Below are 27048 nucleotides of genomic sequence, written 5' to 3' on the forward strand. Positions count from 1 at the left end.
AGCCAAGAGGAGGTAAGAGTTATTTTTATTTTAAGAATTTCAAGTGTGTTAGGGGCTGTGAAATAAAAAAAAAAAAATTATTTGGGGGGGGGGGGGGGGGGACGAGCTTAAACTTTGCCTAGGGCGCCGGGCAACCTTGCACCGGCCCTGGTCATATACAAAGATTTTTCAGCTTGTGTAGGCTGTAATTATCAGCCAGCCCCAAAGAAACTTGCATTCATCATCAATGGAAAGCCTAAATGGCTTATTTATCATTGGGTGATAACTGCATTCTCACAATAACGTCAATAATAGACCAATTGCAAAGAGTTTTGTTGGATTTCTGATGCCAAAAATGCAGGGGGAAACCTTTACTATGGACAACAGTAGTACAAGTACCACCACAGTACTCTTATTAATATTGCCATCTCAGCAGGGGATAATCAGGGTAAATGTTGCTTTATTTATTTAAATCCACCCCTCCCCCCCCCCCCCCCCCCCCCCCACGTGCATTCCCACGGTGGGCCCTTCATGCCCCAGTCCGACACTGGGTAAAGGCATTACTGAATAACGGTCAATTTACCTTCATAGTTACCTGTATTTTCTTCTCCTGGAGTACGCCAGTGGTCGTTCACGGGTTATTACTGCCCAGAGATGTATGGGCAGCTAGTTATAGAGCGGTGATATAAGACCCCCTCACTCTCTCTACTGTACTCATACAGAACTGGTAGCGGTAGGCATAGCCGGATTAAGGGGGGGGCACAGGGGGCACGTGCCCCGGGCCCCCCTATCTCTGAGGGCCCCCCGCCGCCAGTATGACTTCTTCTGCTGTCAGTTGACAGCAACTGACAGAAAGCGCACCAGACATCGCTATCTCCGCCGGCGGGGGGGGCCCCCCGCCGCCCGCATTGCCTCTGTAGCTGCCCAGCTGTCAGTTGCTGTCTGACAGCAACTGACAGAAACTGCACCAGATATCCCTCGCTCCGCCGGCGGGGGGGGGGGGGCCCCGCCGCCCGCATTGCCTCTGTAGCTGCCCAGCTGACAGAACCGCGGCCATCTGACACCCGACGCATGCGCAATGTACCCACTCTTTTCTTAGCAGCACTGCGGCTGCTGTAATACCTAAAATGGCCAAAATGGAGCTGCTGCGCATGTGCAGATGCAGCAGCTCCTCCTCTGCATGAAGACTTCAGAGAGACAGTAGGTGAGTGACCAAATAATTATACTAAAACTAAATATATATAGAAAACCCTTAATAACATGGGTATATCTTGACTAAATATGTAAACTGTAGCCACCTATAACAGTAAGAGTACTATATATATATATACTGGCTACATTTTACATATTTAATCAAGCAATCAAGTCACCATGCTATGAGGGGGTCTTCTTAAATATGATTTTTTGTTTTATCAGTAGTGTTTCAATAAATATACATTAAACATTGAGATTAGGCTGCTAGAGCAAATTAAGTGGCAGATTATATTTTATTAATCATTAGTAAAGTAATTACTGAAGCTGTATAGTTATATTAAAGTTTGAATAAAATTGTAATACATTATGTATAATTTATATTTATTTATATATATATATATATATATATATATACACACATATTTATGTCATCTAATTAAAGCTTTAATATAAGTGGCAGACTTCGATAATAACTTTAATAATGATTAATAATAAAATAGATGGTCCTGCATGATTATTACACATATGTATACATAAACTTATTTATATATATATATATAGACATATATAGTCAAAATTGGTGTTACGTTAACATTTTCATGTTAGTTTAAATATGCGGTATCATTGCTATTTTTAATGTGCATTATAAATTGTATTTTTAAAGTGCGTTATCAGTGCTAGTTTTAGCGTGCGGCATCATTAGTAGTTTTAGCGTGCGGCATCATTAGTAGTTTTAGCGTGTGGTATCATTGGTAGTTTTAGCGTGCGGTATCATTGGTAGTTTTAGCGTGTGGCATCATTAGTAGTTTTAGCTTGCGGTATCATTGGTAGTTTTAGCGTGCGGTATCATTGGTAGTTTTAGCGTGCGGTATCATTGGTAGTTTTAGCGTGTGGTATCATTGGTAGTTTTAGCGTGTGGTATCATTGGTAGTTTTAGCGTGCGGTATCATTGGTAGTTTTAGCGTGCGGTATCATTGGTAGTTTTAGCGTGCGGTATCATTGGTAGTTTTAGTGTGCGTTATCAATGGTATTTTTAATGTGCAGTTCCAATGCTAGTTTTAATGTGTGGTGTCAATACCCATTTTAATGTTGCCTTTTGATGATTGTTTTAATGTACAGTATTTTAGTTTGTGTAAGCAATGATTTGTCTTGTGCAGACAACCTAGGCGAGCCCTCGGGGAGTCATACTGTGGACTGTAGGTGATGTAGGTGTGTCAATGCTTATAGCCTTATACCCAATGGCGTTATTTTACATGCGTTTTATACAGAGGTGCCTGTACATTTTACAAGTACCTGTACTAATATATATATATATATATAATTACATCCAGCCATCATATGTTCAAATCTTTGTGGATCTAACTAGCTTTCCAGAAGGAGATTATTGGATCGGAGTAGAGGCAGGCAGCTGTAAGTAGTTTTAACATATATATATACATATGTATTTGTGTTCTAATATATGTGTATATATATATATATATATATATATATATATATATATATATATATATATAATATATATTCTACAGTGGTGGTAGTGCGGGTATATATGTTGAGGGTGATAGGAAACAGCAACGGAGGGGCAAAAGAATGAAGGAGGGGGCAGTGAGATGATGCAGAGGGGCACAGAGGGTGTGGATATGATGCAGAGGGGCACAGAGTGTGTGGATGCAGAGGGGCACAGAGTGTGTGGCGATGACGCAGGGGCACAGAGTGTGTGGCGATGACGCAGGGGCACAGAGTATGTGAAGATGAAGGAGGGCACAGAGTGAGTTAGCTGTAAATTATTCTTTGACAGAAATATAATAGAAAAAAAATATATAAAAATATTATTTTCTCTTGGATTTATGTGTGTTATTTTTGCAAACAACTTACTAAGTATGTTCGTCCTGACCTAAATACTTATTACATTATTTTGACCCAACTACTTATAAAAAACGGGACTGCTAGGTAATTATTTTGGATGGGTGCCTTGAAAAAATTATGGAGACTCTAAAGGGTGCCGCAAACTTGAAAAGTTTGGGAACCACTGCCTTAATTTTAGATCTTAGGGGCCCCCCTGTCTGAAGTGCCCCGGGCCCCCCAAAGCCTTAATCCAGCTCTGGCGGTAGGTGAGATCTAGGATGAGGTAGTGTCCAGGAAACCCTGTGATAGATATCATTGTAATATTTGGGCATCCGGTGACCTCTGCCACGTTATAGAACAGCAAAAGAAAGTTCCAGTAAGTTGATGGTAAATTGTCCTGTCCATTTGTAACTTCAATAGTTACTCATGGGACCTACCAAAGTCCCATAATAATAATAATAATTATTGGTAAACCACCCATGATACTTGACATTCAACGCTGTTTTGGGCTGATTAAATTGTGTGCACCTTGTAATGGATAACAAAAGTGTTAAGTGAAGAACACACTGTCGCTCTGCTTATACTGATGTCACATGGCATGACGTAGATAAGGCTTTAATAGAATGAGAGGTTAAAGGTTGCTGCTCTAGGAATTCCGGGAAGCATATCTGCTTTTGAAGGTCTGTGTTCTCTCCAAATATTTCTTTAGGAATCTCCAACATCTATATTATGTAGTAACCAAGAAAAAGGAGAGAAATACTACTTATAGGAGGCACACCTACACTCAATATAACATCTAATAAATATGGTCATCTTCAGGAGGAGACAGAGGAATGGAAAAAATATTTCCTTTTTTATATTACCCAAATGGTAGATGAAAGATACAGACTCATAATAAAAAATAACTAAATGAACACGTTTTTATGCTACAGAGTGCACCCTAAATAAGAAATATTTTCAAGACTAACTAATTTACAGATCACATATCTTTATGCTACATTTTATTAGTGCGGAGGGTTATAATTTTGAACATTTATATTATGTCATAATTCCAACTCAGAGCTTAGAGTATTGGGTAGAAGGAAAGTGGAGACTACCTTAGGCCTTAGATTCCTTGAGTTTCAGAATAATTTTGTGCTGAGAAAGACAGATAGGACTGACATATTAGAAGAGCCTGGATTGCAGAGATATTCCTGAGTGATGTACCAAAAATCAAATAATTGTGAATGACAACATTCCTAGAATAATTGACTCCAGAGGAGAACCACAGAGGATTCCAGATCAAAAGGTCCGACTTGCAGACTCAGCTGATCAACAGACTTAACAAACTTTTCTTGTAAAGGATCCACTGACTATTTGTGAACCTAGAGCACTGATAAAACTGTGAGCTTGAACTTTAATAGTGTTCAGACTCCTTATCCAAACCCTGTTAGTAGGCACTACACACCTGTCTACTGATCACTGAACTCAATAGATGAGGCCTCACAACATTTCTGGAGAGCTTTCCATAATTTCTAGTATTTAGAAGAGGTAAATGGTCTTTTCACTGCCTTCAAGGTCTCCAACGCCCCCCCAAGTGAAGCCTTTCTCCTGGACTTTTCCACTTACACCATGACTGTTGGTTTGTATTGATCTCCTTATGAATTTATTGGACCATGAGACAAGAGGTGCTTCTCTAAGCAACAACATGTAAGGGAGGTTCCAGCTGGAAAAGAAGTGAAAGCCATGGTTTCCTCAGCCACCATCAAAAGATGATAATAACCTGCATGTCGTCCTTGATAATTTTCCTGAGCACTCAGAATTAGAGGGATCTGAGAAAATATGTAGTTGTGATTGAAGTTCCAAAGTAAAGTAAATATATAGGTAACTAGACCACGTTCCTTCGGAAATTGGAAAGTTGGAGCAATTAACTTGTACATTCCTGTTATTTGTTGCCATAAGATCTACAAATAATATGCCTGCACCACTTCTGTGTAGAAATGTTTATTGGATCAACCACCATTCTCCTTGATAAAGCAAAGCTCTGCTGAGAAAGTCTTCCACATTATTTAACCCATCTGCCACGCAGCTATGGATTGGCATCTGCCCAAACCACGATTTCTAATGCTACAGAGAGCAGAGCTATGTTGTGTTTTCTTCCTTGTTTTAATTTGTACCCAATTGTATTCAAATTATCGGAATTACTCTAACTGTGCCAGCAAAAAGAAACAGGCTTCCCGAAAAGCGTTCAGCCCTTTCCTATTGGAAGAAATGCCTGGGACATGACGAGGCCTCCAAACCTAGACTATATATATCTCTTTCTAGACAGGCTCCTCAACTTTGTACATCGGCATCATTTGTGAGTCTAATAACCTGATAAAGATTGCTCTCCTGCTGCCACCAAGTGAGACTTGGAAGAACGTCTTAGGACAGGAAAATCAGATGTTTGGGAATGAAAAATTCCTTGTCCGACAGATGGAAGAACTGAAACTAAAAAGAGTTCAAAGATAAACCAGAACCCAGGGTATGATATTGATTTGGAAACAAACTTCCCCAGATTTAACTGACAATAAGCATCATTTATGGGCCACAAAATTGTTGGCAGTGCGCCTACAAAATACAGGATGGAAACACAAAAAATGTAATTGCAAATTCCAACCTACTTCCCGTTTAAGACCACCCCCTTCATTAACCAGGTGCATTTTGCACCTGCAAGGTGCAAAATGCTTCCCATTAAAATCACAGAGCTAAGCAGTGGAGAAACTACTGCCGTTGTAGGGGATGAAGTAGCTATGGTGCCTGGAGATCAGTGGAACTCTATATAGTAACTTCCTACACTCACTAACATGTCAGTGAATAAGGCTAATCTGGTAACATTTTGTCTTCTGTCTTCTCACAGTTTACAAGCCACACATGATGGTAACAGGATGATCTGAAGATGGTCCAGGAAACCATCTTAAGAGGCTGCGAAAATAAGAAGATTGTCTAGATAAACAGTTGGATCTCCCACAATCTTAACTGAGCTATCTGTACAATGAGCACCTCCGAGAATACCGTTGGGGACATTGTCAGTCAAAACATTAAGCCCTGTACTAAAATATCTTACCTAAAATAAAGAATCTCTGGTACCTCCAGTATCTTGTGAAGACAGTCACATGGTGATAGACATCCCGTAGGTCCACCTTTATTATCCAGTCACCTTGTGGAACTGTTGTGCTACTATCTTCACTGATTCCGTCTTGGAATGTTTGATGTGCAGGAACCTCTTCATTGTTCTCAAGTCCAAAATCATCCATATTTCTGCCGAAGTTTTCCTTATGACAAAGTGAGAAGAATAAATACCTGCATTCCTTACATCTGGCAGCATTTCTTGAATTAAGAGATTCCTTTTGGCCTCCAGTCTCTAGATGGATTGATGGGGCAAATGTTTCACCAATGGATTTTGGCCTTAATCTTACAAGCAGAATTTACCCTTTCTTTTTTTTTTTCCATGCGGAATTCTCTCAAAATTTTTCTTCCAATCGGACACCAACATTATTATACCGCAACAACACAACAGACCAGAATGAATCAACACCGTCATATTCCCACCTCTTTAAAGACTATACATTTTGCAGAATGCAGAATTCACAAATACGGTGAGATGGAAAAGAAAAAGCTGACCTCAAATATTGTACCATTAAAACTTCACACTCGTGTGGAAAAAAAAGCCTGTTTACCACTTTAGTGATATGGTTTAAAATTGCAGATGGTACCCCTTGGATATTGTTTCTAAGATCCACCTCTCTTTGGTCTAGTGAGCTGACCAAAAATATTTGGGCTCCATGAAAATAATTGGAACTTACTGATGAGTCTTTAAGACTCTATTTTGGAGGCATACATGGAAGTTGCTAGGCTTGGCCGTACTGTTTCTGCTTCTGGACATTTGAGCCTGTTAAGCAGAAAATTCTGTCCTGAGGGAGGAAGAAGATTTTACCTGTAGAGACATTGGAGATAATAGAATACAACTTTTGCTCCGAAGAGCAATTTGCCTTCAACCAGAAACTGGAAGAGGTTCATCTTAGAAATAGTTTCTGCTGGATATTGTTTGAGCCACAGACAGCTCTTCTGTTACAAAAAAGGCATATGATCTTTGGTGAGTCCTCAGCCATAAAGTTGTTTATGATGTCCTCTCTGCTGACCTGCTCCAACTCTTGAAGTTAGAAGGTATTCACTGGCGAGAGTTCTGTAAAGATGATATATGCTGCTACAACAACTTCAACAACTTTCCCTCCTGGCAACGCTAGTGATAGAGACATACACTTAAGAGGGTGGTCCCAAAATTTGACCTGTCCCTCTTCCAGAGTAATCTAAAACTGCTTTATACTTTTGCAAAGGTAAATTATTGAGTGTATACCTCATGACACCTGATGAAGGACCCAGAGAAAATGCACTACCCCCAGCCTCTGTCCACAACACGCATGTCAAGGTATGTTTTCAATGTCAGCAACATGGAGGGATCTTCCATTAGACAAGATAGTTTGAGCCCCTTTTATAAACAATATTCAACATTACTGGCATTCTGTATTTTAGTTACGGTATTGTAAATTAGATTTGTATTGACTTCTCTTATTTATAGAAAAAGACGATATTAATGGATCAACCTGTTCAAAAACGAATGTTCTATTTTTTGAGCAGACCGGTGCTATATATATATATAGTAACCAGTTATCACATATAATGCAATTCACCCAAAATCGGAAAACAGTTGGCCTCAGAGGTGGTGGAAGATTTGGAGAAAAGAGAAGGGGAGAGATCAATGCAACACACTGCACAGTAATGGCTACTCTCGTTACCCTGTGTGTACCCTTGTTCTGAGCCATACCCCGTTGGACGACTGCGCAATTATGGAAGGTAGTGTGGGAACGCATTGTTTTTTTTCTCCATATTTGTCTTAATACATAGGCTCCTATATGTGTGAATGTATTTTTGACAAGTTTTTAACTAGCTATTTCTTTATGATTTATTTTTCACCAGGACCTGCTGTCCTCTGATTGCTCTCGGACGCTCTCTTTAGCCAGGGATGCCCACAAGAAAAAAATTACATTTATCTTAAAAAAAACAGATTTTTTTTTTCTGTGATTTTTTTTTTATTAATATCTTTCCTATATATTTTTTTTTTTTACATAGAGTCAGTGCTCATGTCATCTCAAGTATACCGAGAGGGTCCCAGGACTGTCTTGACAACTTATCGTTGACGGCCATAATTGTCGGGGAGATGAGCATCGCTCAGACATTTTCTTAATACATTCTTAAATAAATTGGCCGTAAAAATATTTTTGATTGCTGCGATGAGCAGCGATTTAAAATATTTTATTATCATAAGGGTCTTAATAAATAAACCCCCAATGTCCTAAAGCCTTATTTGTACTGCGGAGCAGCCATTTTGCATTTCACAAATCCCCGTAAAACTGTTTATTTAATATACTAATTTATACATATATTGCTGTTGGAGCATGATGCTGTTGTTCCTAGCAGCCATGTTGTTGTGTACTGTAACCAAGGAACCACTTACTGCTTCATATTATCCATGTGCGTCATAATCCTGACCCAACCGTGCTCTATAATTAAACTTTATATGTCCATGTTCATTAAGTAATATATCCCTTGAGGGAAATAAAACATGTATTGCATTTGTTTATTTTTTTATTTCAAATCATTTCCTGCATGACAGATACAAAAACTAAAAGATGTGTGTGACGGAATGCGATTTATAAGACTATGGGGTCTATTTATCAAATGGAGAAAAGCATTAAATCCAGACAAAATTGGAATTTGTGCCATATTTAAGTCTTCTCCCTATTTTAGAAGACCTTCCTGCCAATCTCTCCAGCTACTAACGGCGAATGCGGAACTGGAAGCCCCAGCTGGGCATACCCCTGCGCAGAGGGCACTGTCCTGGCGAGCTGTCAGACTCCTCTTACAGCTGCCAACCAGTATCGCCGGGGAGTTGAGCATCTTCAAACCACGCAATGGCACCTTATAGCAGTGTATGCAAACACATACTACTCCAACACATAGTAGAAGGAATTGTCCATTGTTGTTACACCTCTATTCGTACTATAAATTCTGCACAATGCGGCTTTAATATCATTTTAAATGGCCAATCCGTGGGCAATTGAAGCAAAACCTCAAAGATTATATTACTGGAATATGACTGTTCCAACATGAAACTTGGATTGCACAGAAGTTTACCGAAACTTTAAATAGCAATATTTTCACACACTACATCTGCGCGACCCCACGTCATGTTTTGCCATCTGTAGACAAACCCAGGTGTCTATTTGTGTCTAGGACAGGAAATTATACCAATCCCCCGTAGCCTATTATGTATCAAAAATACATACACAGTTAAACCTCTATTTCACGTATTTCCAAGGGACCAGGAAAAACTGGTAAAATTCAGTAAAGCATAAACTGAGGGGGATAAGTCTAATCTAACCCTAAACCCTAAGAAGGAAAAACAAGTTGCAATTAGCCATATTGGTTTATGGTGTTTGTTCCAGCATGTAAAACATATGGTGGAGCTTTCATGAAATGAGGAGATCAGGAAAATATAGTGTCATATCTTCGAAAGTGTGACTGTAAAAGGGTATGACTGTATCTATTTGTGAGCCGTGAGTATTGTTTTTTTAATAATATCAGTAAAATGATTCGCCAAGTGCAAAATTCCTTTAGGTCATCAAGGCAACACAAGGTTGGTGGCGGAACAGGACGCGTTGTGGATGTGTGCGTTACAGACACAACCTTCCATGCTGCAAATATAAATTTTAAGTATGTAGACTTTATAGTCTATGGGGGGAATTCAATTCCCCGCAGGGTGCGCACAATTACCATTACTACGGTAATTGCCGCTCATTACCGTTAGTGCGGTAATTTCAACGCTGATTGAATGGTGTTCTGGGTCTTGCAGGTCTACGGCTCCTGGGTGGGAGACTATGTTGCCCAATGGATGATTCAGTTATGGGCAGGGTAGTAGACTATCTGCCTCCCTTTGTCTTAAAGCATCATCTTTCTCTGTGCACAATATTACAATATATTACTATTTCATCCACCACTTCCTCTTCGTAGGCTAATGAGGAAAACATAAGCTTCACATACATGTCATTGTATTTCAATGGTCCAATCAAAATGTATACATAAGGTCCTGCACAAAAGCCTCAGCACATTACAGTTGGAAAGTGATGATGATGATAATATTACAAAGAGCAACAACAGGCAAAGTACTGGACTATCATGAAGCATAGACGTCATACGGTGTAAAATACTTAATACATAATAACAACATAGACCCAGTAGGACAAAGTGGAACAGACTGTTTCAGAGAATTTGATCACAGAAGGGAAGTTTGTTATTACATAAAGATAAACGTGTCAAGTTTGACCGCCAACCAGCTAAAATCTGCTTTAAACTCCCGCTTTAACTCCACAGTAAACCTAAGAAGACTTTAGAAGCAGGTTTGTGAAGCAGGCTTGTTATAGAATGTACTTATAGACCATATATTCATTAATATTCATTAAGCTGGTGAATGGACAATTAGCGCAGCAATTAAGACGCTTTCTCGAGGTCAGCAGCGAGGAAGCCCTGAGAGATGCAAAGAGCATAAAGTTGTATATACTATACGTTTTCACTGTTGCCTATACTCAGGGCTGCCATCAGAAATCGTGGGGCCCAGTACAAATGAAACAGGCAAGCCCCCCCCTGGTGAACCCCCCCCCCCCCCGTTCCCTGGTGAACACCCCCTCCCCCGCCCAAAAAAAACGCCTTAATATATGAAATTAAAGGAGAAAACACAGTTTGTTTAATTATTTGCACTCATTTTTTCTCTATTAATACTTTCGCTGTTGTAAACAAATCTATTATTTTAACAATATTAAATAAGAGTCATATTTTAACTTGTATCAGTGAGTTACAGTGCACCATACAAGTTCTCAAACTTTCTGTTTATTTTTGAACATTACTGATATTACTATCAGTTTTCTTTATAAACTGTTACAAAAAAAAAAAGGTGATAATAAAATATCTTTAAAATATACTTACCCAGATGTTGCAGCTGCTGCTCCTTGCGCCTTCTTCTTACAGCAGCAGCGGGAACATCAGTGTGACGTCAGGACATACCACACCATCACTCACCGACAGGGAGAATCACATGATCGCAGGGGCGGAGCAATGATTCCCCTGAGATCACGATTGGCAGCTGCCTGGCTGTCGCAAGCAGATCACATGATGGCGGGGCGGAGCAATGATTCTCCTGCGATCACGATTGGCAGCTGTCTGGCTGTCGCAAGCAGAATACCATGATTACAGGGGAATCATTGCTCCCCCCCCTGCGATCGCATTCTGCTGCCTGGCTGTCACGGTGCCTATACTATACCATTGTAAAAATAAATATGGTTAATGTATGTCACCGGCGTACACTCACACAAACATGAGAATCATATATTAATTGTGGAACGAAAAATGTATGGATTCTCATAAAAAGATATTTTTTCAAAATAAAAGTATTTTATAACTATTGGCATCCTTAGTTGGCGATAACAGAGGAAGGATTGCAGCTGTTTGTGTATCTTTTCAACCGGTGCTTTGTATGGGGAGCTATAGCCAGCGAGACAGAGCAAATCTTACCAGCCAAGTGACTACAGGCCTTGATATATATGACGGAGCCCTGTCACCCCCAAAAACCTTCATCCACTCCACTATCTTTGAGTCAAATCCAAAGTTTCTTAGTTTCTGAATTAATTTATTGTGGCAAAATGTATGAAATACACTATATGGACAAAAGTACTTGGCCACACCTGTTTATTATTAAATTGAGGTGTTTCAAACAGACCCGTTGCCAGAGGTGTATAAAATCAAGCACCTAGCCATGCAGTCTGCAAACTTTTGTGATACAAAATGGGTCATTCTGAAGAGCTCAGTGACTTCAAGCGCAGTACTGTGATAAGATGTGTGGTACTGTGATAGGATGTGTGGTACTGTGATAGGATGTGTGGTACTGTGATAAGATGTGTGGTACTGTGATAGGATGTGTGGTACTGTGATTGGATGTGTGGTACTGTGATAGGATGTGTGGTACTGTGATTGGATGTGTGGTACTGTGATTGGATGCGTGGTACTGTGATAGGATGTGTGGTACTGTGATAGGATGTGTGGTACTGTGATAGGATGTGTGGTACTGTGATAAGATGTGTGGTCCTGTGATAGGATGTGTGGTACTGTGATTGGATGTGTGGTACTGTGATAGGATGTGTGGTACTGTGATAGGATGTGTGGTACTGTGATAGGATGTGTGGTACTGTGATAGGATGCGTGGTACTGTGATAGGATGTGTGGTACTGTGATAGGATGTGTGGTACTGTGATAGGATGCGTGGTACTGTGATAGGATGCGTGGTACTGTGATAGGATGCGTGGTCCTGTGATAGGATGCGTGGTACTGTGATAGGATGTGTGGTACTGTGATAGGATGTGTGGTGCTGTGATAGGATGTGTGGTACTGTGATAGGATGTGTGGTACTGTGTGGTACAGCGTGGTACTGTGATTGGATGCGTGGTACTGTGATAGGATGTGTGGTACTGTGATAGGATGTGTGGTACTGTGATTGGATGCGTGGTACTGTGATAGGATGTGTGGTACTGTGATAGGATGCGTGGTACTGTGATAGGATGTGTGGTACTGTGATAGGATGCGTGGTACTGTGATAGGATGCGTGGTACTGTGATAGGATGCGTGGTACTGTGATAGGATGCGTGGTACTGTGATAGGATGCGTGGTACTGTGATAAGATGTGTGGTACTGTGATAGGATGTGTGGTACTGTGATAAGATGTGTGGTACTGTGATAGGATGTGTGGTACTGTGATAAGATGTGTGGTACTGTGATAGGATGCGTGGTACTGTGATAGGATGTGTGGTACTGTGATTGGATGTGTGGTACTGTGATAGGATGTGTGGTACTGTGATAGGATGTGTGGTACTGTGATAGATGCCACCTTTACAATAAGACGGTTTCTGAGGTTTCATCCCTGCTGGATATTCCACAGTGAACTGTAAGTGATATTAAGTGATAGAAAGTGGAAGAGTTTAGGAACAGCAGCAACTCAGACATGAAGTGGAACACCATGTAAAATCACAAGGCGCATGGTGCATAAAAGTCGCCAACACCCTGCTGATTCCATAGCTGAAGAGTTCCAAACTTCCACTGGCATTAATGTAAGCACAAAAACTGTGCGACAGGAGCTTAATAGAATGGGTTTCCATAGTTGAGCAGTTGCATGCAGCCTCACATCACCAAGACCAATGCCAAGCGTCGGATGGAGTAGTATAAAGAACACCAACACTGGAATGTGGAGCAGTGGAAACGTGTTCTGTGGAGTGAGGAATCACGCTTCTCTGTTTGGCAGTCAGATGGGAGAGTCTGGGTTTGGCGGATGCCAGGAGAACGTTACCTGCCTCACTGCATTATGCCAACTGTGAATTTTGGTGGAGAAGACATTAGGTATGGGACTGTTTTTCAGATTTTGGGCTAGGCCCCCTCCAGTAAAGGGCAATCTGAATGCTTCAGCATACCAAGTCATTTTGGACAACGCTATGCTTCCAACTTTGTGGCAACAGTTTGGGGAAGGCCCTTTTCTATTCCAACATGACTGTGCCCCAGTGCCCAAAGCAAGGATTACAAAGACATGGTTTGATGAGTTTGGTGTGGAAGAACTTGACTGGCCCGCAAAGAGCCCTGACCTCAACCCCATCGAACACCTTTGGGATGAACTGGAACAGAGATTTTGAGCTAGGCCTTCACGTGCAACTTCAGTGCCTGACTCATAAATGCTCTACAGAATGAATGGGTACAAATGCCCACAGAAACACTCCAACATCTTGTGGAAAGCCTTCCAAGAAGAGTGGAAGCTGTTATCACTGCAAAAGGGGGACCAACTCCATATTAAAGTATATGTATTTGAATACAGCGTTTGCAATACATTATAGTGCCTGTTGGTGTAATGGTCAAGCGTCCGAATACTTTTGTCCATATAGTCTTCCTGATCTAATGCTGTAGCTAGTGAGTAACACACTTTAACTATATTTCTGTGACTCGGCAGGCAGTGTACTTTCCATAGAGATAAATGGTCTTGATTATCAGACCATTTAAAGATGTAGTTATTGTTGCGTTGAGTGCAGCATAACGCTAACGAATGGAGCCAAACGGGAGCCAATGTTTCTAGTGTTTCTGTTTCCTTATACTAGTCTGCAAGGCTAGCACATAAATATTTTAATTGTTATAATGGGTAATCCTGTCGTCAAGCTGCCTCACAGAAATGTTCAGGTTTACAAAAATGAAGTTGTGCTATTATGGATATTTGGTCTAGCAGAAACACCTAGTACACCCACCCACCCACACACACACACACATACGATACTCAGTATTGGGTTTCTGCAGGGGGGAAAAAATGAATTTATTATTTGGAATTGAAAATCATAGAGGTTACGAAAAGTCCAAGAATAGCAGACAGAGGGGAACACCTGCTGGGATCTTTGTTGCTTCTGGAAGGTAACCCAGATGTGGCGTCTTTTCCATATCTTGTCAGCATGAAAAATGGGAAATGGATTCAGAGGCTGCGAATCAAGCACCAGAGGAACCTCAACTCCACAGCTCCATCCCCCTGCCCTGTCAGCCAGTGCACTGATTCCAAACAACGGCCACTTTGTGTTCAAGGATCTTTGGAAAATTGCTGTTATAGTAATTAAAATGCAAACTATAAGAGGGTAAATAGCAGTCTGTTTGCACAAGGACAGACAAGGAGGTTTGGGTAAGGATCTTGGAGATGAAGGACTGTGGTGAGGAGCATCGTGTTGTGGGAGGTATGAAAGGGTCAGCCAATACATGAATGTCTACAATTCGCTTCCCCCAAGTCTTTGTGGCTATTATACCTTCAATCCAGCCATAACATCAAAGTGTAGAGTCCACTTTAGAATGATTAATCCCTTCTCCTTAAAGGGCAAATCTCTTCAAGCGTCTCATTTTTATTTCTTATTGTTGTGCATGGTGAATGGATGACAATGAATGGGCCATTGATACATTTAATACATAAGGCTATATAAATATACATGTCGAATTCAGTGGATCTATTTAACCATCAAACTCGCAGGTGGGACAGGAATGTCTTTGTGTTGGTGGACACTGGACTCCTGCTCTACGAGCAAGAGTGTCTGGTCTGTACAGGATTCATTTCATACAACCATTTGCTTTGATATCGTTCCGTTATACTGTATTTCATTTCTAACAGTGTATATGAGTGAGTGTTTTTCAGAGTTTGCACAGTGCTGGTGGGAACGTTAAGACAAAATAGTCTTTAGTATTATATATAAAACCACATAGTGACAGATCTAGTAATTTCTGAAAAAATATTCCTGGGCACTATTGTGTAAATTAGGGTGTGAAGTATCGATATAGAAAAGACACGTAGGCCCAAGTCTCCTCATACCTACAGATGGCATTTTCCAGGGATCCGAATTTCTAGATCACTGTAACTTCGACTCCTTAGATTTGCCTTACTGTAGACCAGGCCTGGACAACCTGTGGCTCTCCAGGTGTTGTGAAACTACAAGCCCCAGGATGCTTTGCCGGTAAATAGCCAGCTGATACCTGTCCGGGAATGCTGGGACTTGTAGTTTCACAACACCTGGAGAGCCACAGGTTGGCCAGGCCTGCTGTAGACACATGGTGAGGTACCAATCACAGCTCCTGAATATTTTAGAAGACCCCGGAGCATTAATGTGGGTGGAGGGGTATTTGAGAAAATACAAATAGTTTTCACTATGTTAGCAACCTCTGATAATCTATCTGTCGTGGATAGGAAAGATAGTGGCCATTGTTTTAAAAAAAAAAAAAAATATTTCCAGTTCAACAAAAAAACAGCATAGTAATACTTGAGGGAGAATAATGTCCAGGATTAACCTGACAAAATACCCAGTTACCCTGGTAATTTTATCATTTGTCATGGTGCTTTTAGTCAAGGGTGGTTCTTCATGAATACAGTTGTATGTAAAAGTGTGGACACCATTCCAGCTGATTCAATTGACATTTTCTAGCTTCTCAACACTAGATTGTCTGGTTAGACCCTATATTAAGCAGGGTGAAGACAATTCCAGAGTTGAATGAATACCCGGAGCAGGAGGACCTCCATATGAAGATAAGTTACTGTTACAAAGCAGAGAAAGCCATAAGAAGACATCAAAACGCTTCCAGCGTGGAATTCTTTACTGTCAGTAACATCATTAAGAAATGGAAGTTAAGGGAAACTGTTGAAGTCTAGGCAAGGTCTGGAATACCCAGTAAAATCTCTGAACATGAACCCATGTATTAGGGCAAACTACCAGCAGGAAGGTCTAACTGACACCAGAGTCATGGTCCACAGGTCCATAGTACAGAGTGACTAACACAACAATGATTTTCATGGAAGAATTTTCAGGGAAACCTTTCGTATGACCTCATCATGACAGTCAACGTCGAAAGTATGCAAAGCAATACTTTGAAAAGCTAGAAACTTTTGGAGTAAAGTTCTGGGGACCGAACTGAAACAATATATAACTTGATTGGCCACAACCAGAAAAGAAACGTTTGGAGAAAAAACTGGTAAACTTCCCCAAGTATTTGAGGAAAGAAACATCTTACCCACTGTTGACCGTTTAGATGGTTCTATAAATGCTTTCAGGGGGCACAGAACATATTGTCCATGCAGGACATGCAAGGAGACTTACAAATATTTCTGAGCGGTCTACAAGGAAGTGTTGGGGACAATTCCCAGTGGAAAAACAGAAAGACTTTTAGCTGACTATAGAAGCAATCTGGAAGCGGTCATTGCTGCCAAAGGAGGTGTGACTAACCTCTGACTGACAGGGTGCCCAAAGTTTTGCACATGCCAAATTCACAGATTTTTTTAATTTTATTCAATTTGTTAAATTCAAAACATGCATTAAAATGTACAGCAATATGTTATGTTTACATTTGTACCCTACAGAGGTGGGTTTCACTTAGACTTTCAGCAAAACATGCCATTTGACTAGGGGTGCCCAAACTTTTGCATACATACATGTACAGAACACACAGGTCTATCAATAGGTTCGAGAGTCAGTTAAACATTCACAATTTTTAAAATTTTAGCCAAATCATTAGAATTCAGCCAACCAAATCCTAATTCTTCTTTGACTGTTTGTTATCACTTCTGTGACCTTAATTAACATGTTATTTTAATAATAAATAGTTCTGTATTCTACAGTAACTATTGTGAACCTATTGTAAATTTACCATGTGACTAAATGCTAAATTATGTGTTTGGCTCATCCTAATAATTTAATGACACAGAAGAGTGGAGTCCACGCTTTTTGCCCTATTGTTCAAACATGTTTAATTTTTGTTCTGTTTTTTAAAAAGGATCAAATTATTTAGGAGCTATGAAGAAACATGCTCACCTCTCACACCATAGCTTCACTAAATTGTCACCCCTTCCAGGTGTCTTGATCATTGAAATGTTGAGATAGATTTATGTCCGTAAACAAACAATAAAGGTAATTGCTTTCATGCAATTGTAAACAAGCAATTGCTTTCATGAAACATGAGCAAAAGATGATTTGGCTGGAGATACTAGAGTAGAGTGACAAGATTTTAGAGTGGTGATTTGTGGGTACCCTCAATAGACATAAATAAATAAATTATAATGACCAACAGCTTAAAATTCAATCTTTAAAAACGTTTCTACGACCCTGTGATGTTAACACAAGAAAGAAAGCAATATCATATTTCATCCTTTTATTATGGAATTCTATAAAATTGCTGTAATGATTATTTTAAGATCACAAAAAAAAAATACACAACATTAATTTTAATATATGACACATAATATTATATACATTCATCAGAAACCACATTACATACAAAAGACATGTCATCGGACATCAATTCATAACCAAAAATAATAATAATAATAATAATAACAACAATAATAATAACACAAGTGCTTCTCTTAATATTAAACATGACAGCTATATAAACAGAATATCTGAACAATGTTTACAAATACAGGCGAATCATACTTTACTAAATAACAATTATTTAACAACAAGAGGGGCACAAAAATATGATACTAAATATCTATTTGAAATATAATTAAAAATAGCACTTATAATAGTTTATAGTCTGACTAAGTGGTGGGGGGGGGGGACTTGTCGGCGAATGTTGTATATAAAATATAGTCAATTAGTCCATTGGACTGCACAAGTAGAAAAAAAAATCTGCTATTCAAAGTGCTTAATCTGCAAATCTATTGCAGGACCGTGGTTTAATGTTCTAGTCAAGTGTACGGCAAGGAATGGTGTTTTTGAAGAAGCAAATGAAAATCAAATCAACATGTTATATCTCTATATCATATAGAACTATATAGATATTAAGACGTGTATTGACATATATATATATATATATATATACATATATATATATATATATATATATATATATATATGTATATACACAGACTCTGAGCTTCTAATGTTGGTCCTTACTTAAACCACTTCTAATGATAAATGTATTCAGTGACAGAACACACAAAAAAAATCTTTCATTTATTGCCTCAAAAAAAGTTTGCTGATAAGGGGTGACACTTTGAACTTTGAAAAAGGAAAATTAAAAAAAAAAAAAAAGTGTGTCAATCCCCCCTCAGTTTATAAACACACACTGAAAGCTGCATCACTTCCAAGTATTGGGGCGGGGGCGGGATACATAGGCGATTTATATGACACAGCAGAGAGCATTGGGAACTGATATCTACTAACCCCACCTGCTTTTTATATTTTTTTTATAGCGTGAATAAATAGTATATAAATAATACACAGGGTAGCATAAAGGTTGCTCTCCAGTGACCGCTATATTTCCATCTAAAATCTGCCCAATGGCTATGAGGAGATTTATGTAGCTTAGTATTGCCTAACAAAATATCCACACAAATATGAATCCAGGTTTACTCCAACAATAACGGAGGCTGAAAAAAAAAAAAAAAAAAGCACGGGAACAAAGAAACACAAATTGTCGCCGACAAGATGCATTGTCCTGTTAAAAAAAAAAAAAAGACCAAATTATATTTTTTTCATTTGCAAGACAGCAATTGAGTGCTCGTCTCAGAACAACGATGAGCTAATACTGAGGTTTTCTAATATAGGGTAACAATACGTTCGCTGGAGCACTGGCATTCTAACTTTCTTTACAGAAAGCTCAAATAATAATAGTAATGATAGCTTTGCCAGCAATGAAACGAGATTAGAGCACACAAAAAGCATTTTTGAGAGCCCAACAAGAGTAAGTTAGCATTGGTATCCCTGTTTTGAATAAGCAACAGTCCGTTATGCTGGTTGGTCGTCTGTATCTGCTTTGCAGAATTAAAAGCATCTCAGAATTTTTGCTCGATGCCAGGCTATTAGATATGTCATACTGTCCACTCAAACCAAGCCAATGCTAATGTTATAGCAGAAGCTTATATGGCTAAAGTAAAAACATGCAAACATGATGCCTACTCCAAACACAGCAGTTTAGAAGCTGTATTTATGAAAGGCCTCTGAACTGTAAAACAAGGTAAAGGTATCTTGTATGGAATGTAGCAGGTGAACAGAGGTAAGATAAGTAAAAGATTGTGTCCTGGCTCAGGGGTGGTGGACAGAGGCAAGATAAGTAGATGATTGTGTCCTGGCTCAGGGGTGGTGAACTGTGGGGGAAATATTCAGCCCTACATGAGGACAAGAAAAAGAAGAATATATATATAGTTAAGGCACTGGCCTCTAAAATTAGAGATATTTGAGCACATTAGAAATATTAGTAATTTTTTCTGAAATGTTTACATCGTCATGTGTTTGATAGATATGTATTTTCCTGCCAATCACAGCGGCACGGACATCCGACACTGGCAATGTAGACATTTACATCAACCTCTTATATCAAGTGCCTCACGTCTGATTTGCTTGCCCATTCACCAGTTTCGGAAGATGAGAGAATTTGTATGCCATGTCATGAACCCTAGCTGAATACAGATTGAAGACCACTTGGCCCAACGATTCTGCTGGTGAAAGTACATTAATGGGACCGGGAGAAGATCTATCAGTGGTGTCCACCTTTAGCTTCATCTTAAATAACTTCGGCTTTGTTGGAATAAAAAAACATTCTCTGCTTCCAGTGATTTTGCTGGGTCCTGCATTCTAGATCTTGGCCACCACGGTTTCAATGTAAACGCTATGATTGCGAGCATTCTACTGCCGTAGAACACTCAACACATTGACCCGTCATTACAAGCTTAAGTCAAAAAGTTTTTTCATCACAGACAATAAAATAAGGCAGGTCTAGCGATAACAGTAGGAAAACCCTGGTATCCCTGATGTGTGTAACACTGAAACAACTTTTGGAATAAAGACAAAGAAAAAAAAAAAAAGCAACATTAGAGGGAGGTCAACTTGTAAACAGTTGGTGACCACCCAATAATCCCTCATGAATAAGATCGACCAGCTCTGCACAAACGCTTAGGTCAATCCAATTCCCAGCTGGTCTTCTTCATGTCCATTTCTGCAGCAATATTTATAAATACAGGACCTGAATCCATTATGTCACTTAATGTATATGTTAATATATTTAAGTTAAGCATTCCACAGAGATATATTCATGATTTGGTGGCTTGGTATACTTGTTAGTATTGTGGATATATTTTTCTTGGTTGTTATGGTTTAGCTTTGATTTTTGTCTGTGTGCTTATTTTCCATTTTGCCTTCTCTTTATTGAAACAAAAAAAAGAAAAGAAACCAAGATGTTGAAGGCTACACTGTGGCACCAAGCATGGCTTCTGTCTCTGTCACAATTTCATTTTGGTTGGAATCGAGTCCAAAAAATCTGACCTTCAGTTCATCAGCTGGATGGACCACAGGGACTGGCATAATTTTTGGGAAAGTTCTGGTTGCCAGCTCAAACCTGCTCATGCTGGCCAATTCAATTGCCAAGATCTTCAAGAAAAGCTTGGCCAACTGTTTGCCCAAACAGTTCCGTATTCCACCGCCAAATGGCAGATAATGGAACCTGCCGTCTTTGTCTTCTGTGCGATCTGACCCAAAACGATCTGGGTCAAAGACATCGACATCCTTGAAGACTGGAGCTGTGTCATGTGTGTCCCGGATGCTGTACAAAACACTCCATCCTTTTGGAATTTGGAAGCCCTGTGAAGTGGACAATAAATTTATGTTATTAGGACAACCCCAAGTATAGTCAAAATGCAAGATGGCGATGAAAAATATGCAACTCCTAAAGTTGGATTATCACTTCAAACTTGAATTTCAACAGTAATCATTCACAATATTATTAGGTTGGGATCTGTCGGCACAAATGGTGCTACATTAGATACCTAAAAGTATCCTACATTGATATTTTTTATATTGTCACTCTACAATGCAGTTAGAAGATCAAGGACATCAACTTAAAATAGAATATAGACTAACAAGAATTGTAAAACAAATATCAATTATACTAAATTCTACGTCCTTGGTTAGTGGCAAATCATGTAAGCGATCTGGTGTATCTAGATGTACAAAACACCAGTAACATCCCCTCAAAACAGATGCGTGGAAGAGAGAAGGCAGCATCTTCATTATTTTTAATAAGAAACGACCAGGAAAATTGGAATACATTTTACAATATTTCAAAAAGAGCTAAATATTTTTTAAAAATTGTCAATAACCCTCTGTCCGTCTGAACATTATAACCATCGAAGCCTAATGTCCAGGACCACTATGGCTCAGGAGCTTCTCAACCATGCTAGAACTAATAACAGCTCTTCTGTAGACCAAGCCTGGAGAACTTCAGGTTTATTTGAACATTGTGAACACAGTTGACAAATAAGCTTAGCCGCTGTCCAACCAGTTTGGGTTCTTCTATTTGGCGGAGTGAGTTTTATCAACAAAAGGTTTCGACCTCTTTTCACTTAAAGATTTTTAAATAGTTCCTTTTTGACTCCAATCAATATCAACCTTCAACATGTCTATTTCAAAGTACTTACGTCCAGCTCGAAGGTTTGCAGCACTGTCCGGTAGCCCCCGGAGATGGGGCTGAAGAGCCTCAGTAGCTCCTTGATGACACAGTCCAGGTAATGCAGACCGCTGATGGTGTCAACACGTAAAGCCCCCTCGCAGACGCAGCCATTGTGGAGGATTCCATTCCCTCGCAGCTCCTCCCTCAGCTTCTCCAGGACAGCCGGGTGCTTGAGCAGCTGCATAATGAGCGACGTGCTGGCACTGGCGGTGGTGGCATAGGCTGCAAATATCAGTTCCAGGGTTCCATCCTGTGGGGACATGAAGATTTTAGAGAAGTCTGCACCTCAATACAGGAATCTTTTTGGCAACGCGTTTTGTAGAGTATTTCTAGGTAACAATATTATATCTAAGAGATGTTCTGTTTATCAGTTTATTGCATCATAAAAAACAGATTAATCTAACATTTCCCTTAGTAATTAGGACTCTTTTCCACTTCAGTCTATGGATGGTATTAATTCTGGCTCAACTGGACGAGCAGTGTGGTGGGTCCATTGAACATTAATAAATGCAAACATCTAGAGAAGCATAATATTCAAGCTATCCATATGTAAATGTATATATATTGAGAGACATCTATATTTCCGTCTCCCGATTGAGAAGGACTGGCTGGTATACGCAACTTGCCCATTTTAAATCCTCTCTATTGACCATGTAGATATAGTGTAGCCACCTCCTACAGACAGCGCAGGCAGACAATTTGTGGGCTGAACCACTATCCATGGCAATGCAGGCTAACAATTCACCAGGAACAAGTGACAGTCCTTAGTGGCTCGTAGTCATCAAACAGGCTTCACTGTCGGGATTATTGGTTCAGCCCAGAAAATGGACGCTCCCACTCTACAAAGACGACGAAGATGTTTTAGATGTTTAACATGCAAGTTGCAGGTGGTTCCTCATTTGTGTAGACATGAGCAGAAACAATTAGCAACTTGTAAGGAAGTCACAGACCAATTGGTTGCACGCATCATGTGGTTACATGACCCTCCATCGTCCTAATGACAAACACGTGATTTCCAAGCCCCTGCATACTACTTTGTGAAAGCTTCCGTCTACTTATTCTTTCTTTAGTAGCTGGAATTCAATAAGCAGCCTGGGTACTTGGCATGGAGATGAATCTGGGCCGTTGCCAAGTGGCCTGGGCATGAATCCTCAATATGTCAATGATTTCTCTGCCATTACCACCATATGATGTAACAAGAACTGTATCCAGCACTGTAAAGTAACTAATCCCATCCTTGAGAAGCTAGTGACTCCTGGACAAGAACATACAGGATACCTGCGTTCTGAAACCTGTTCCCAGCCCATGGGCCTCACGAGAACGAGAGAGACAGGGAAGCTTGTAAAGATGACTCAAATAATCCCTATGCTTCAAATAATAATCACTGTGTTTTGGATGGTGTTACTTATTACGCTCTATTATTCTACTTTTCCTGGTTTCTGAAAGTATTGTGACGTAGTAGCTGTCGCTAGTTCAGAGTTTGGCGTTTGGTGTCATGTGGACTGCCAGGAACCTCTGTGTACACAGGAAGTGACAACGAAACCCTACTGAAATAACGATTAAGGTCACCTCCCACCTGGCGTTAAACAAGGTGATTGGCTACGTGCAATTACTTTGTGCACTGTAGCAAAGACCAGGTACTTTGTCCAGTATCCACCATTGTAGCTCATCTAAATATCTTTAGGTAGTTGCAAACAAAGACAACTTCAACTATTTGATCTTTTGTATACTCTACTGCTCAACATGTCCTTGTGTCACTGTTGTAAATATATCCCATGTAAAATGGTACAACATTGGTCATTACTATTCAACGTTCCACTCACAAACCGGACATGTACTCTATACATACAGGTAGACCGTGTGTCGAAGGTGTAGACCGTGTGTCAAAGGTGTAGACCATTTGTCGGAGGTGTAGAGCATGTGTCGGACGTGTAGGCCGTGTGTCGGACGTGTAGGCCGTGTGTCGGACGTGTAGGCCGTGTGTCGGACGTGTAGGCCGTGTGTCGGACGTGTAGGCCGTGTGTCGGACGTGTAGGCCGTGTGTCGGATTGCAGCAGACGACTGTATGATGTGGGTTTACATAGGGCAGTCCTCACCTTCAGTTCCTGCATAGTCAACTCATTGCCATGTTCCTTCCCACTCTCAATCAACACATCTAAAGCGTCGGTATAGTCCTTCCCTTGTGTGTTCTGTAGCTTCTCTTGAATAGCTTTCTCCAGCCCCTTTAGCAAGGTCTCACGTGCCCGTATACCCTGTTCAGAAGAGAGAACCAATACACCTTACAACTGGCACTTTCAGATATGAAGATAATATACTTGGTTCAGCATAAATTTTTAATTAATCTTCACAATTTTTTAATTAAATCTTCACACTCACACTCACTCTATTACAGGCAGCAGCAGCCGAACAATCTCAACTTTAAATAACTGAAGACAATTATAACGGATGTAATCAGTAATATCATGTATTGCTGACGGGAGGGGGGAGTTATTAAAAAAAATTCAAGTAAATATTTCTGTATTATAAGTAATAATACATGCAGAAAACTGAGCACTTATAATAGACGTAGAGATGTTTTAATGAAAATTATATTTATTCCCAGCCTGTACGACCTGTTATATGACAGGACGCCAGACAGTTTACTCGGTAAGTTCTTTACAAGGCATCACAAATGATGCAGCATATTCTCTCATGTCTCGAAAATCCTATAAAACTGCAGGTATTTCAAAGGGGAGGAACGGACAGAAAAAGGTTTCTGAGTTCCATGGCTTAAGCGGCATTTGGCTAAATCCTAAATTAAAAATGTAATTGGTTTCACCCATTAGTCATCAGTGGGGAATGAGATCTTTCTCATGACGTGATTATGCTTTCTCTATTATGCAAAATATTTTAGGAAAATGAGGTTCACAGACAAGTAAAACCGAGAGAGAACGTAATAAAACTTTATATAATTAGCCACTGTTTCTGACCTCCAGAGAGTGCTCATTACTTTAAAGATGTATTCCTGAACAGTAGCAATTCTCTAGGCCTGTGTGCAATTCCCTGTTATATTCTAACAGTTAGAATATATATATATAAACACACACACGCACACACACACACACACACACACATATATTATTGGTGTATATAGTACTTTATGTTGATATATGGCAAAGCAATACAATATATACATAGCTCACTTTTTTTTGAAGGCTAGCTACATAACTTTACCATGGCTGATATCCTTTCGAACCCCAGTCAACACCATGGGTGGCAGACTACAACATTGAGATTTGTAGTCTATAATGTACTTTATTTCCTCAAAGAAGTACTGTGACATCAGTCATGGAGGTGATATATACATAAGGACAACAGACACCAGGAATCTTACCCTTCTGTACCCACTGAAGGGCAGGTCCACCGGTAAGGAGAAGACGTTCTCCACAAACTGCTGAAAGACCTGGAACAGATGGTTGAGCTCCTCGTCGGAGAGCCTGAACCCAAGCAGGACTCGGATCGCCATACGGAAGGTCAGCTTCTGCGCCTCGCAGTAGACGTTGATAGATTCTGGGTGGCTGCTCCAGACCCTCAAAGTGTCCTGGATCACCAGCTGGATTTTTGGGAGGTAGGTCTCCAATGCCTCATGGCTGAAGATTTTAGAGAACACCTTCAGAAGATAAACAATGAAACAATTCAGTTTGGATTGAGCAGAAAAGTCAATAACAGAGCTACGCTAGCAGAATGAAGCCGGCAACTCCCAACTGGGCCCAGTTGCCGACAATGCTGCTTGGCAACTGCGGAGCCAAGAGGATAACATCGGCAATGTGTCTCTGGATGCCAACATAAGACTAAACTTCTCAAACAAGATGGACAAAGTGTAAAAAAAACATAACAATGTAAGAAATGTGTCAGTCTGAGCTGGTAGGAAACACAAACAATGTGTGAATTGGAAAATTTCCTCAGACGTCGGCAGCAGTCAAGTACATACAACACTTTCCTGGCAGAAGCCCCGTTTTCACAAAACTTCTGTTTACCAAGTGTTTTCTTACCGCTGCCTCTTTCAGGCATTACACAGCAGACAGCACAACCGCTAAGCATGTTCGCTCTCTAGTTTACCAGCGCAGGAAGGAGGAAGCCAATCGATGGGCTGGACAATTATTCCACCCTAACGCCTCTGGGATGTCACCAATTCCCAGTGAATTGATTGGCTGTTTATGTATTATACACATCTCTCTCTCTCTATATAAATCTAATGTTAATGTTAAAGTATTATTTGTAGTAAAAGTTGCCAGAGGGCACGTACAAGTCAATACATTAAAGTTATCTGAAGGATGAGAGCAATTTTAAGTCAGTTTTTATTTTCAGCTATAAAACAAGGATTGGACATATTATTTACTTTCTCGTCCCAGCTGATAAATGGAAACTCATCCTCTCAGATTTACTTTGTTACCCTATGTATAATTTATTTTTACTGAAACACCTTGTTAGACCATGCATAACCATTCCTGACACTTCAAAACACGCAGAACCATCAACGATTAACACATTAATTCTTAAAGCAGTGGGGGGAAAATCTCTGTGATAGAAAAGTATCAACTGGTGCCTATGTCTTGTGTAAAATGCAAGAAGTGCACCCTCTAGTGTACATTTCATGAACTGCTGCCTCTACAGGACAGGAGCTACAGTCTACATTCCTGACTGCCAATTGATTTTTCGGGATGTTACAAGTTGAGTGTTTGGAGCCAGCTGTGATTAATTTCTGGTGAGTTCGTACAGTACAAAGTTATTCCCAGTGCAATGCTGTTTCCAGCAGAAATTGAAACTATTTCTCTAACTGTGGTTGTTGCACTTTGTTCTACATTAGTTATATACTAGTTTTGTACTAGACTGAATGATATGATCTCAGCCTTGTTTTTCAGTAAAGAAAAT

The 27048-nt window shown here is 39.9% G+C and overlaps 1 protein-coding gene and 1 long non-coding RNA gene across 3 annotated transcripts in view; one reads left to right on the forward strand and one right to left on the reverse strand.

Annotated features, from left to right (window-relative positions):
• Nucleotides 1-27048, forward strand: part of LOC142104341 (uncharacterized) — a 128651-nt gene that overhangs the window by 3904 nt on the left and 97699 nt on the right. The gene's annotated exons all lie outside the window — the stretch shown is intronic.
• The window catches only part of CYP26B1 (cytochrome P450 family 26 subfamily B member 1), a 65124-nt gene continuing 57151 nt past the window's right edge, over nucleotides 19076-27048 (reverse strand). For both annotated transcript variants that reach the window (XM_075188875.1, XM_075188803.1), the window contains 4 exons: nucleotides 25511-25786; nucleotides 24234-24389; nucleotides 22106-22387; nucleotides 19076-21269 (listed from right to left, as the gene is read on the reverse strand). In XM_075188875.1, coding sequence (XP_075044976.1) covers nucleotides 20877-21269; nucleotides 22106-22387; nucleotides 24234-24389; nucleotides 25511-25786 — 1107 coding nt within the window. In that variant the 3' untranslated portion in view covers nucleotides 19076-20876. The remainder of the gene's footprint in view (nucleotides 21270-22105; nucleotides 22388-24233; nucleotides 24390-25510; nucleotides 25787-27048) is intronic.

This window comes from Mixophyes fleayi, chromosome 1 (assembly GCF_038048845.1).
Source record: "Mixophyes fleayi isolate aMixFle1 chromosome 1, aMixFle1.hap1, whole genome shotgun sequence".
Taxonomy (NCBI): domain Eukaryota; kingdom Metazoa; phylum Chordata; class Amphibia; order Anura; family Limnodynastidae; genus Mixophyes; species Mixophyes fleayi.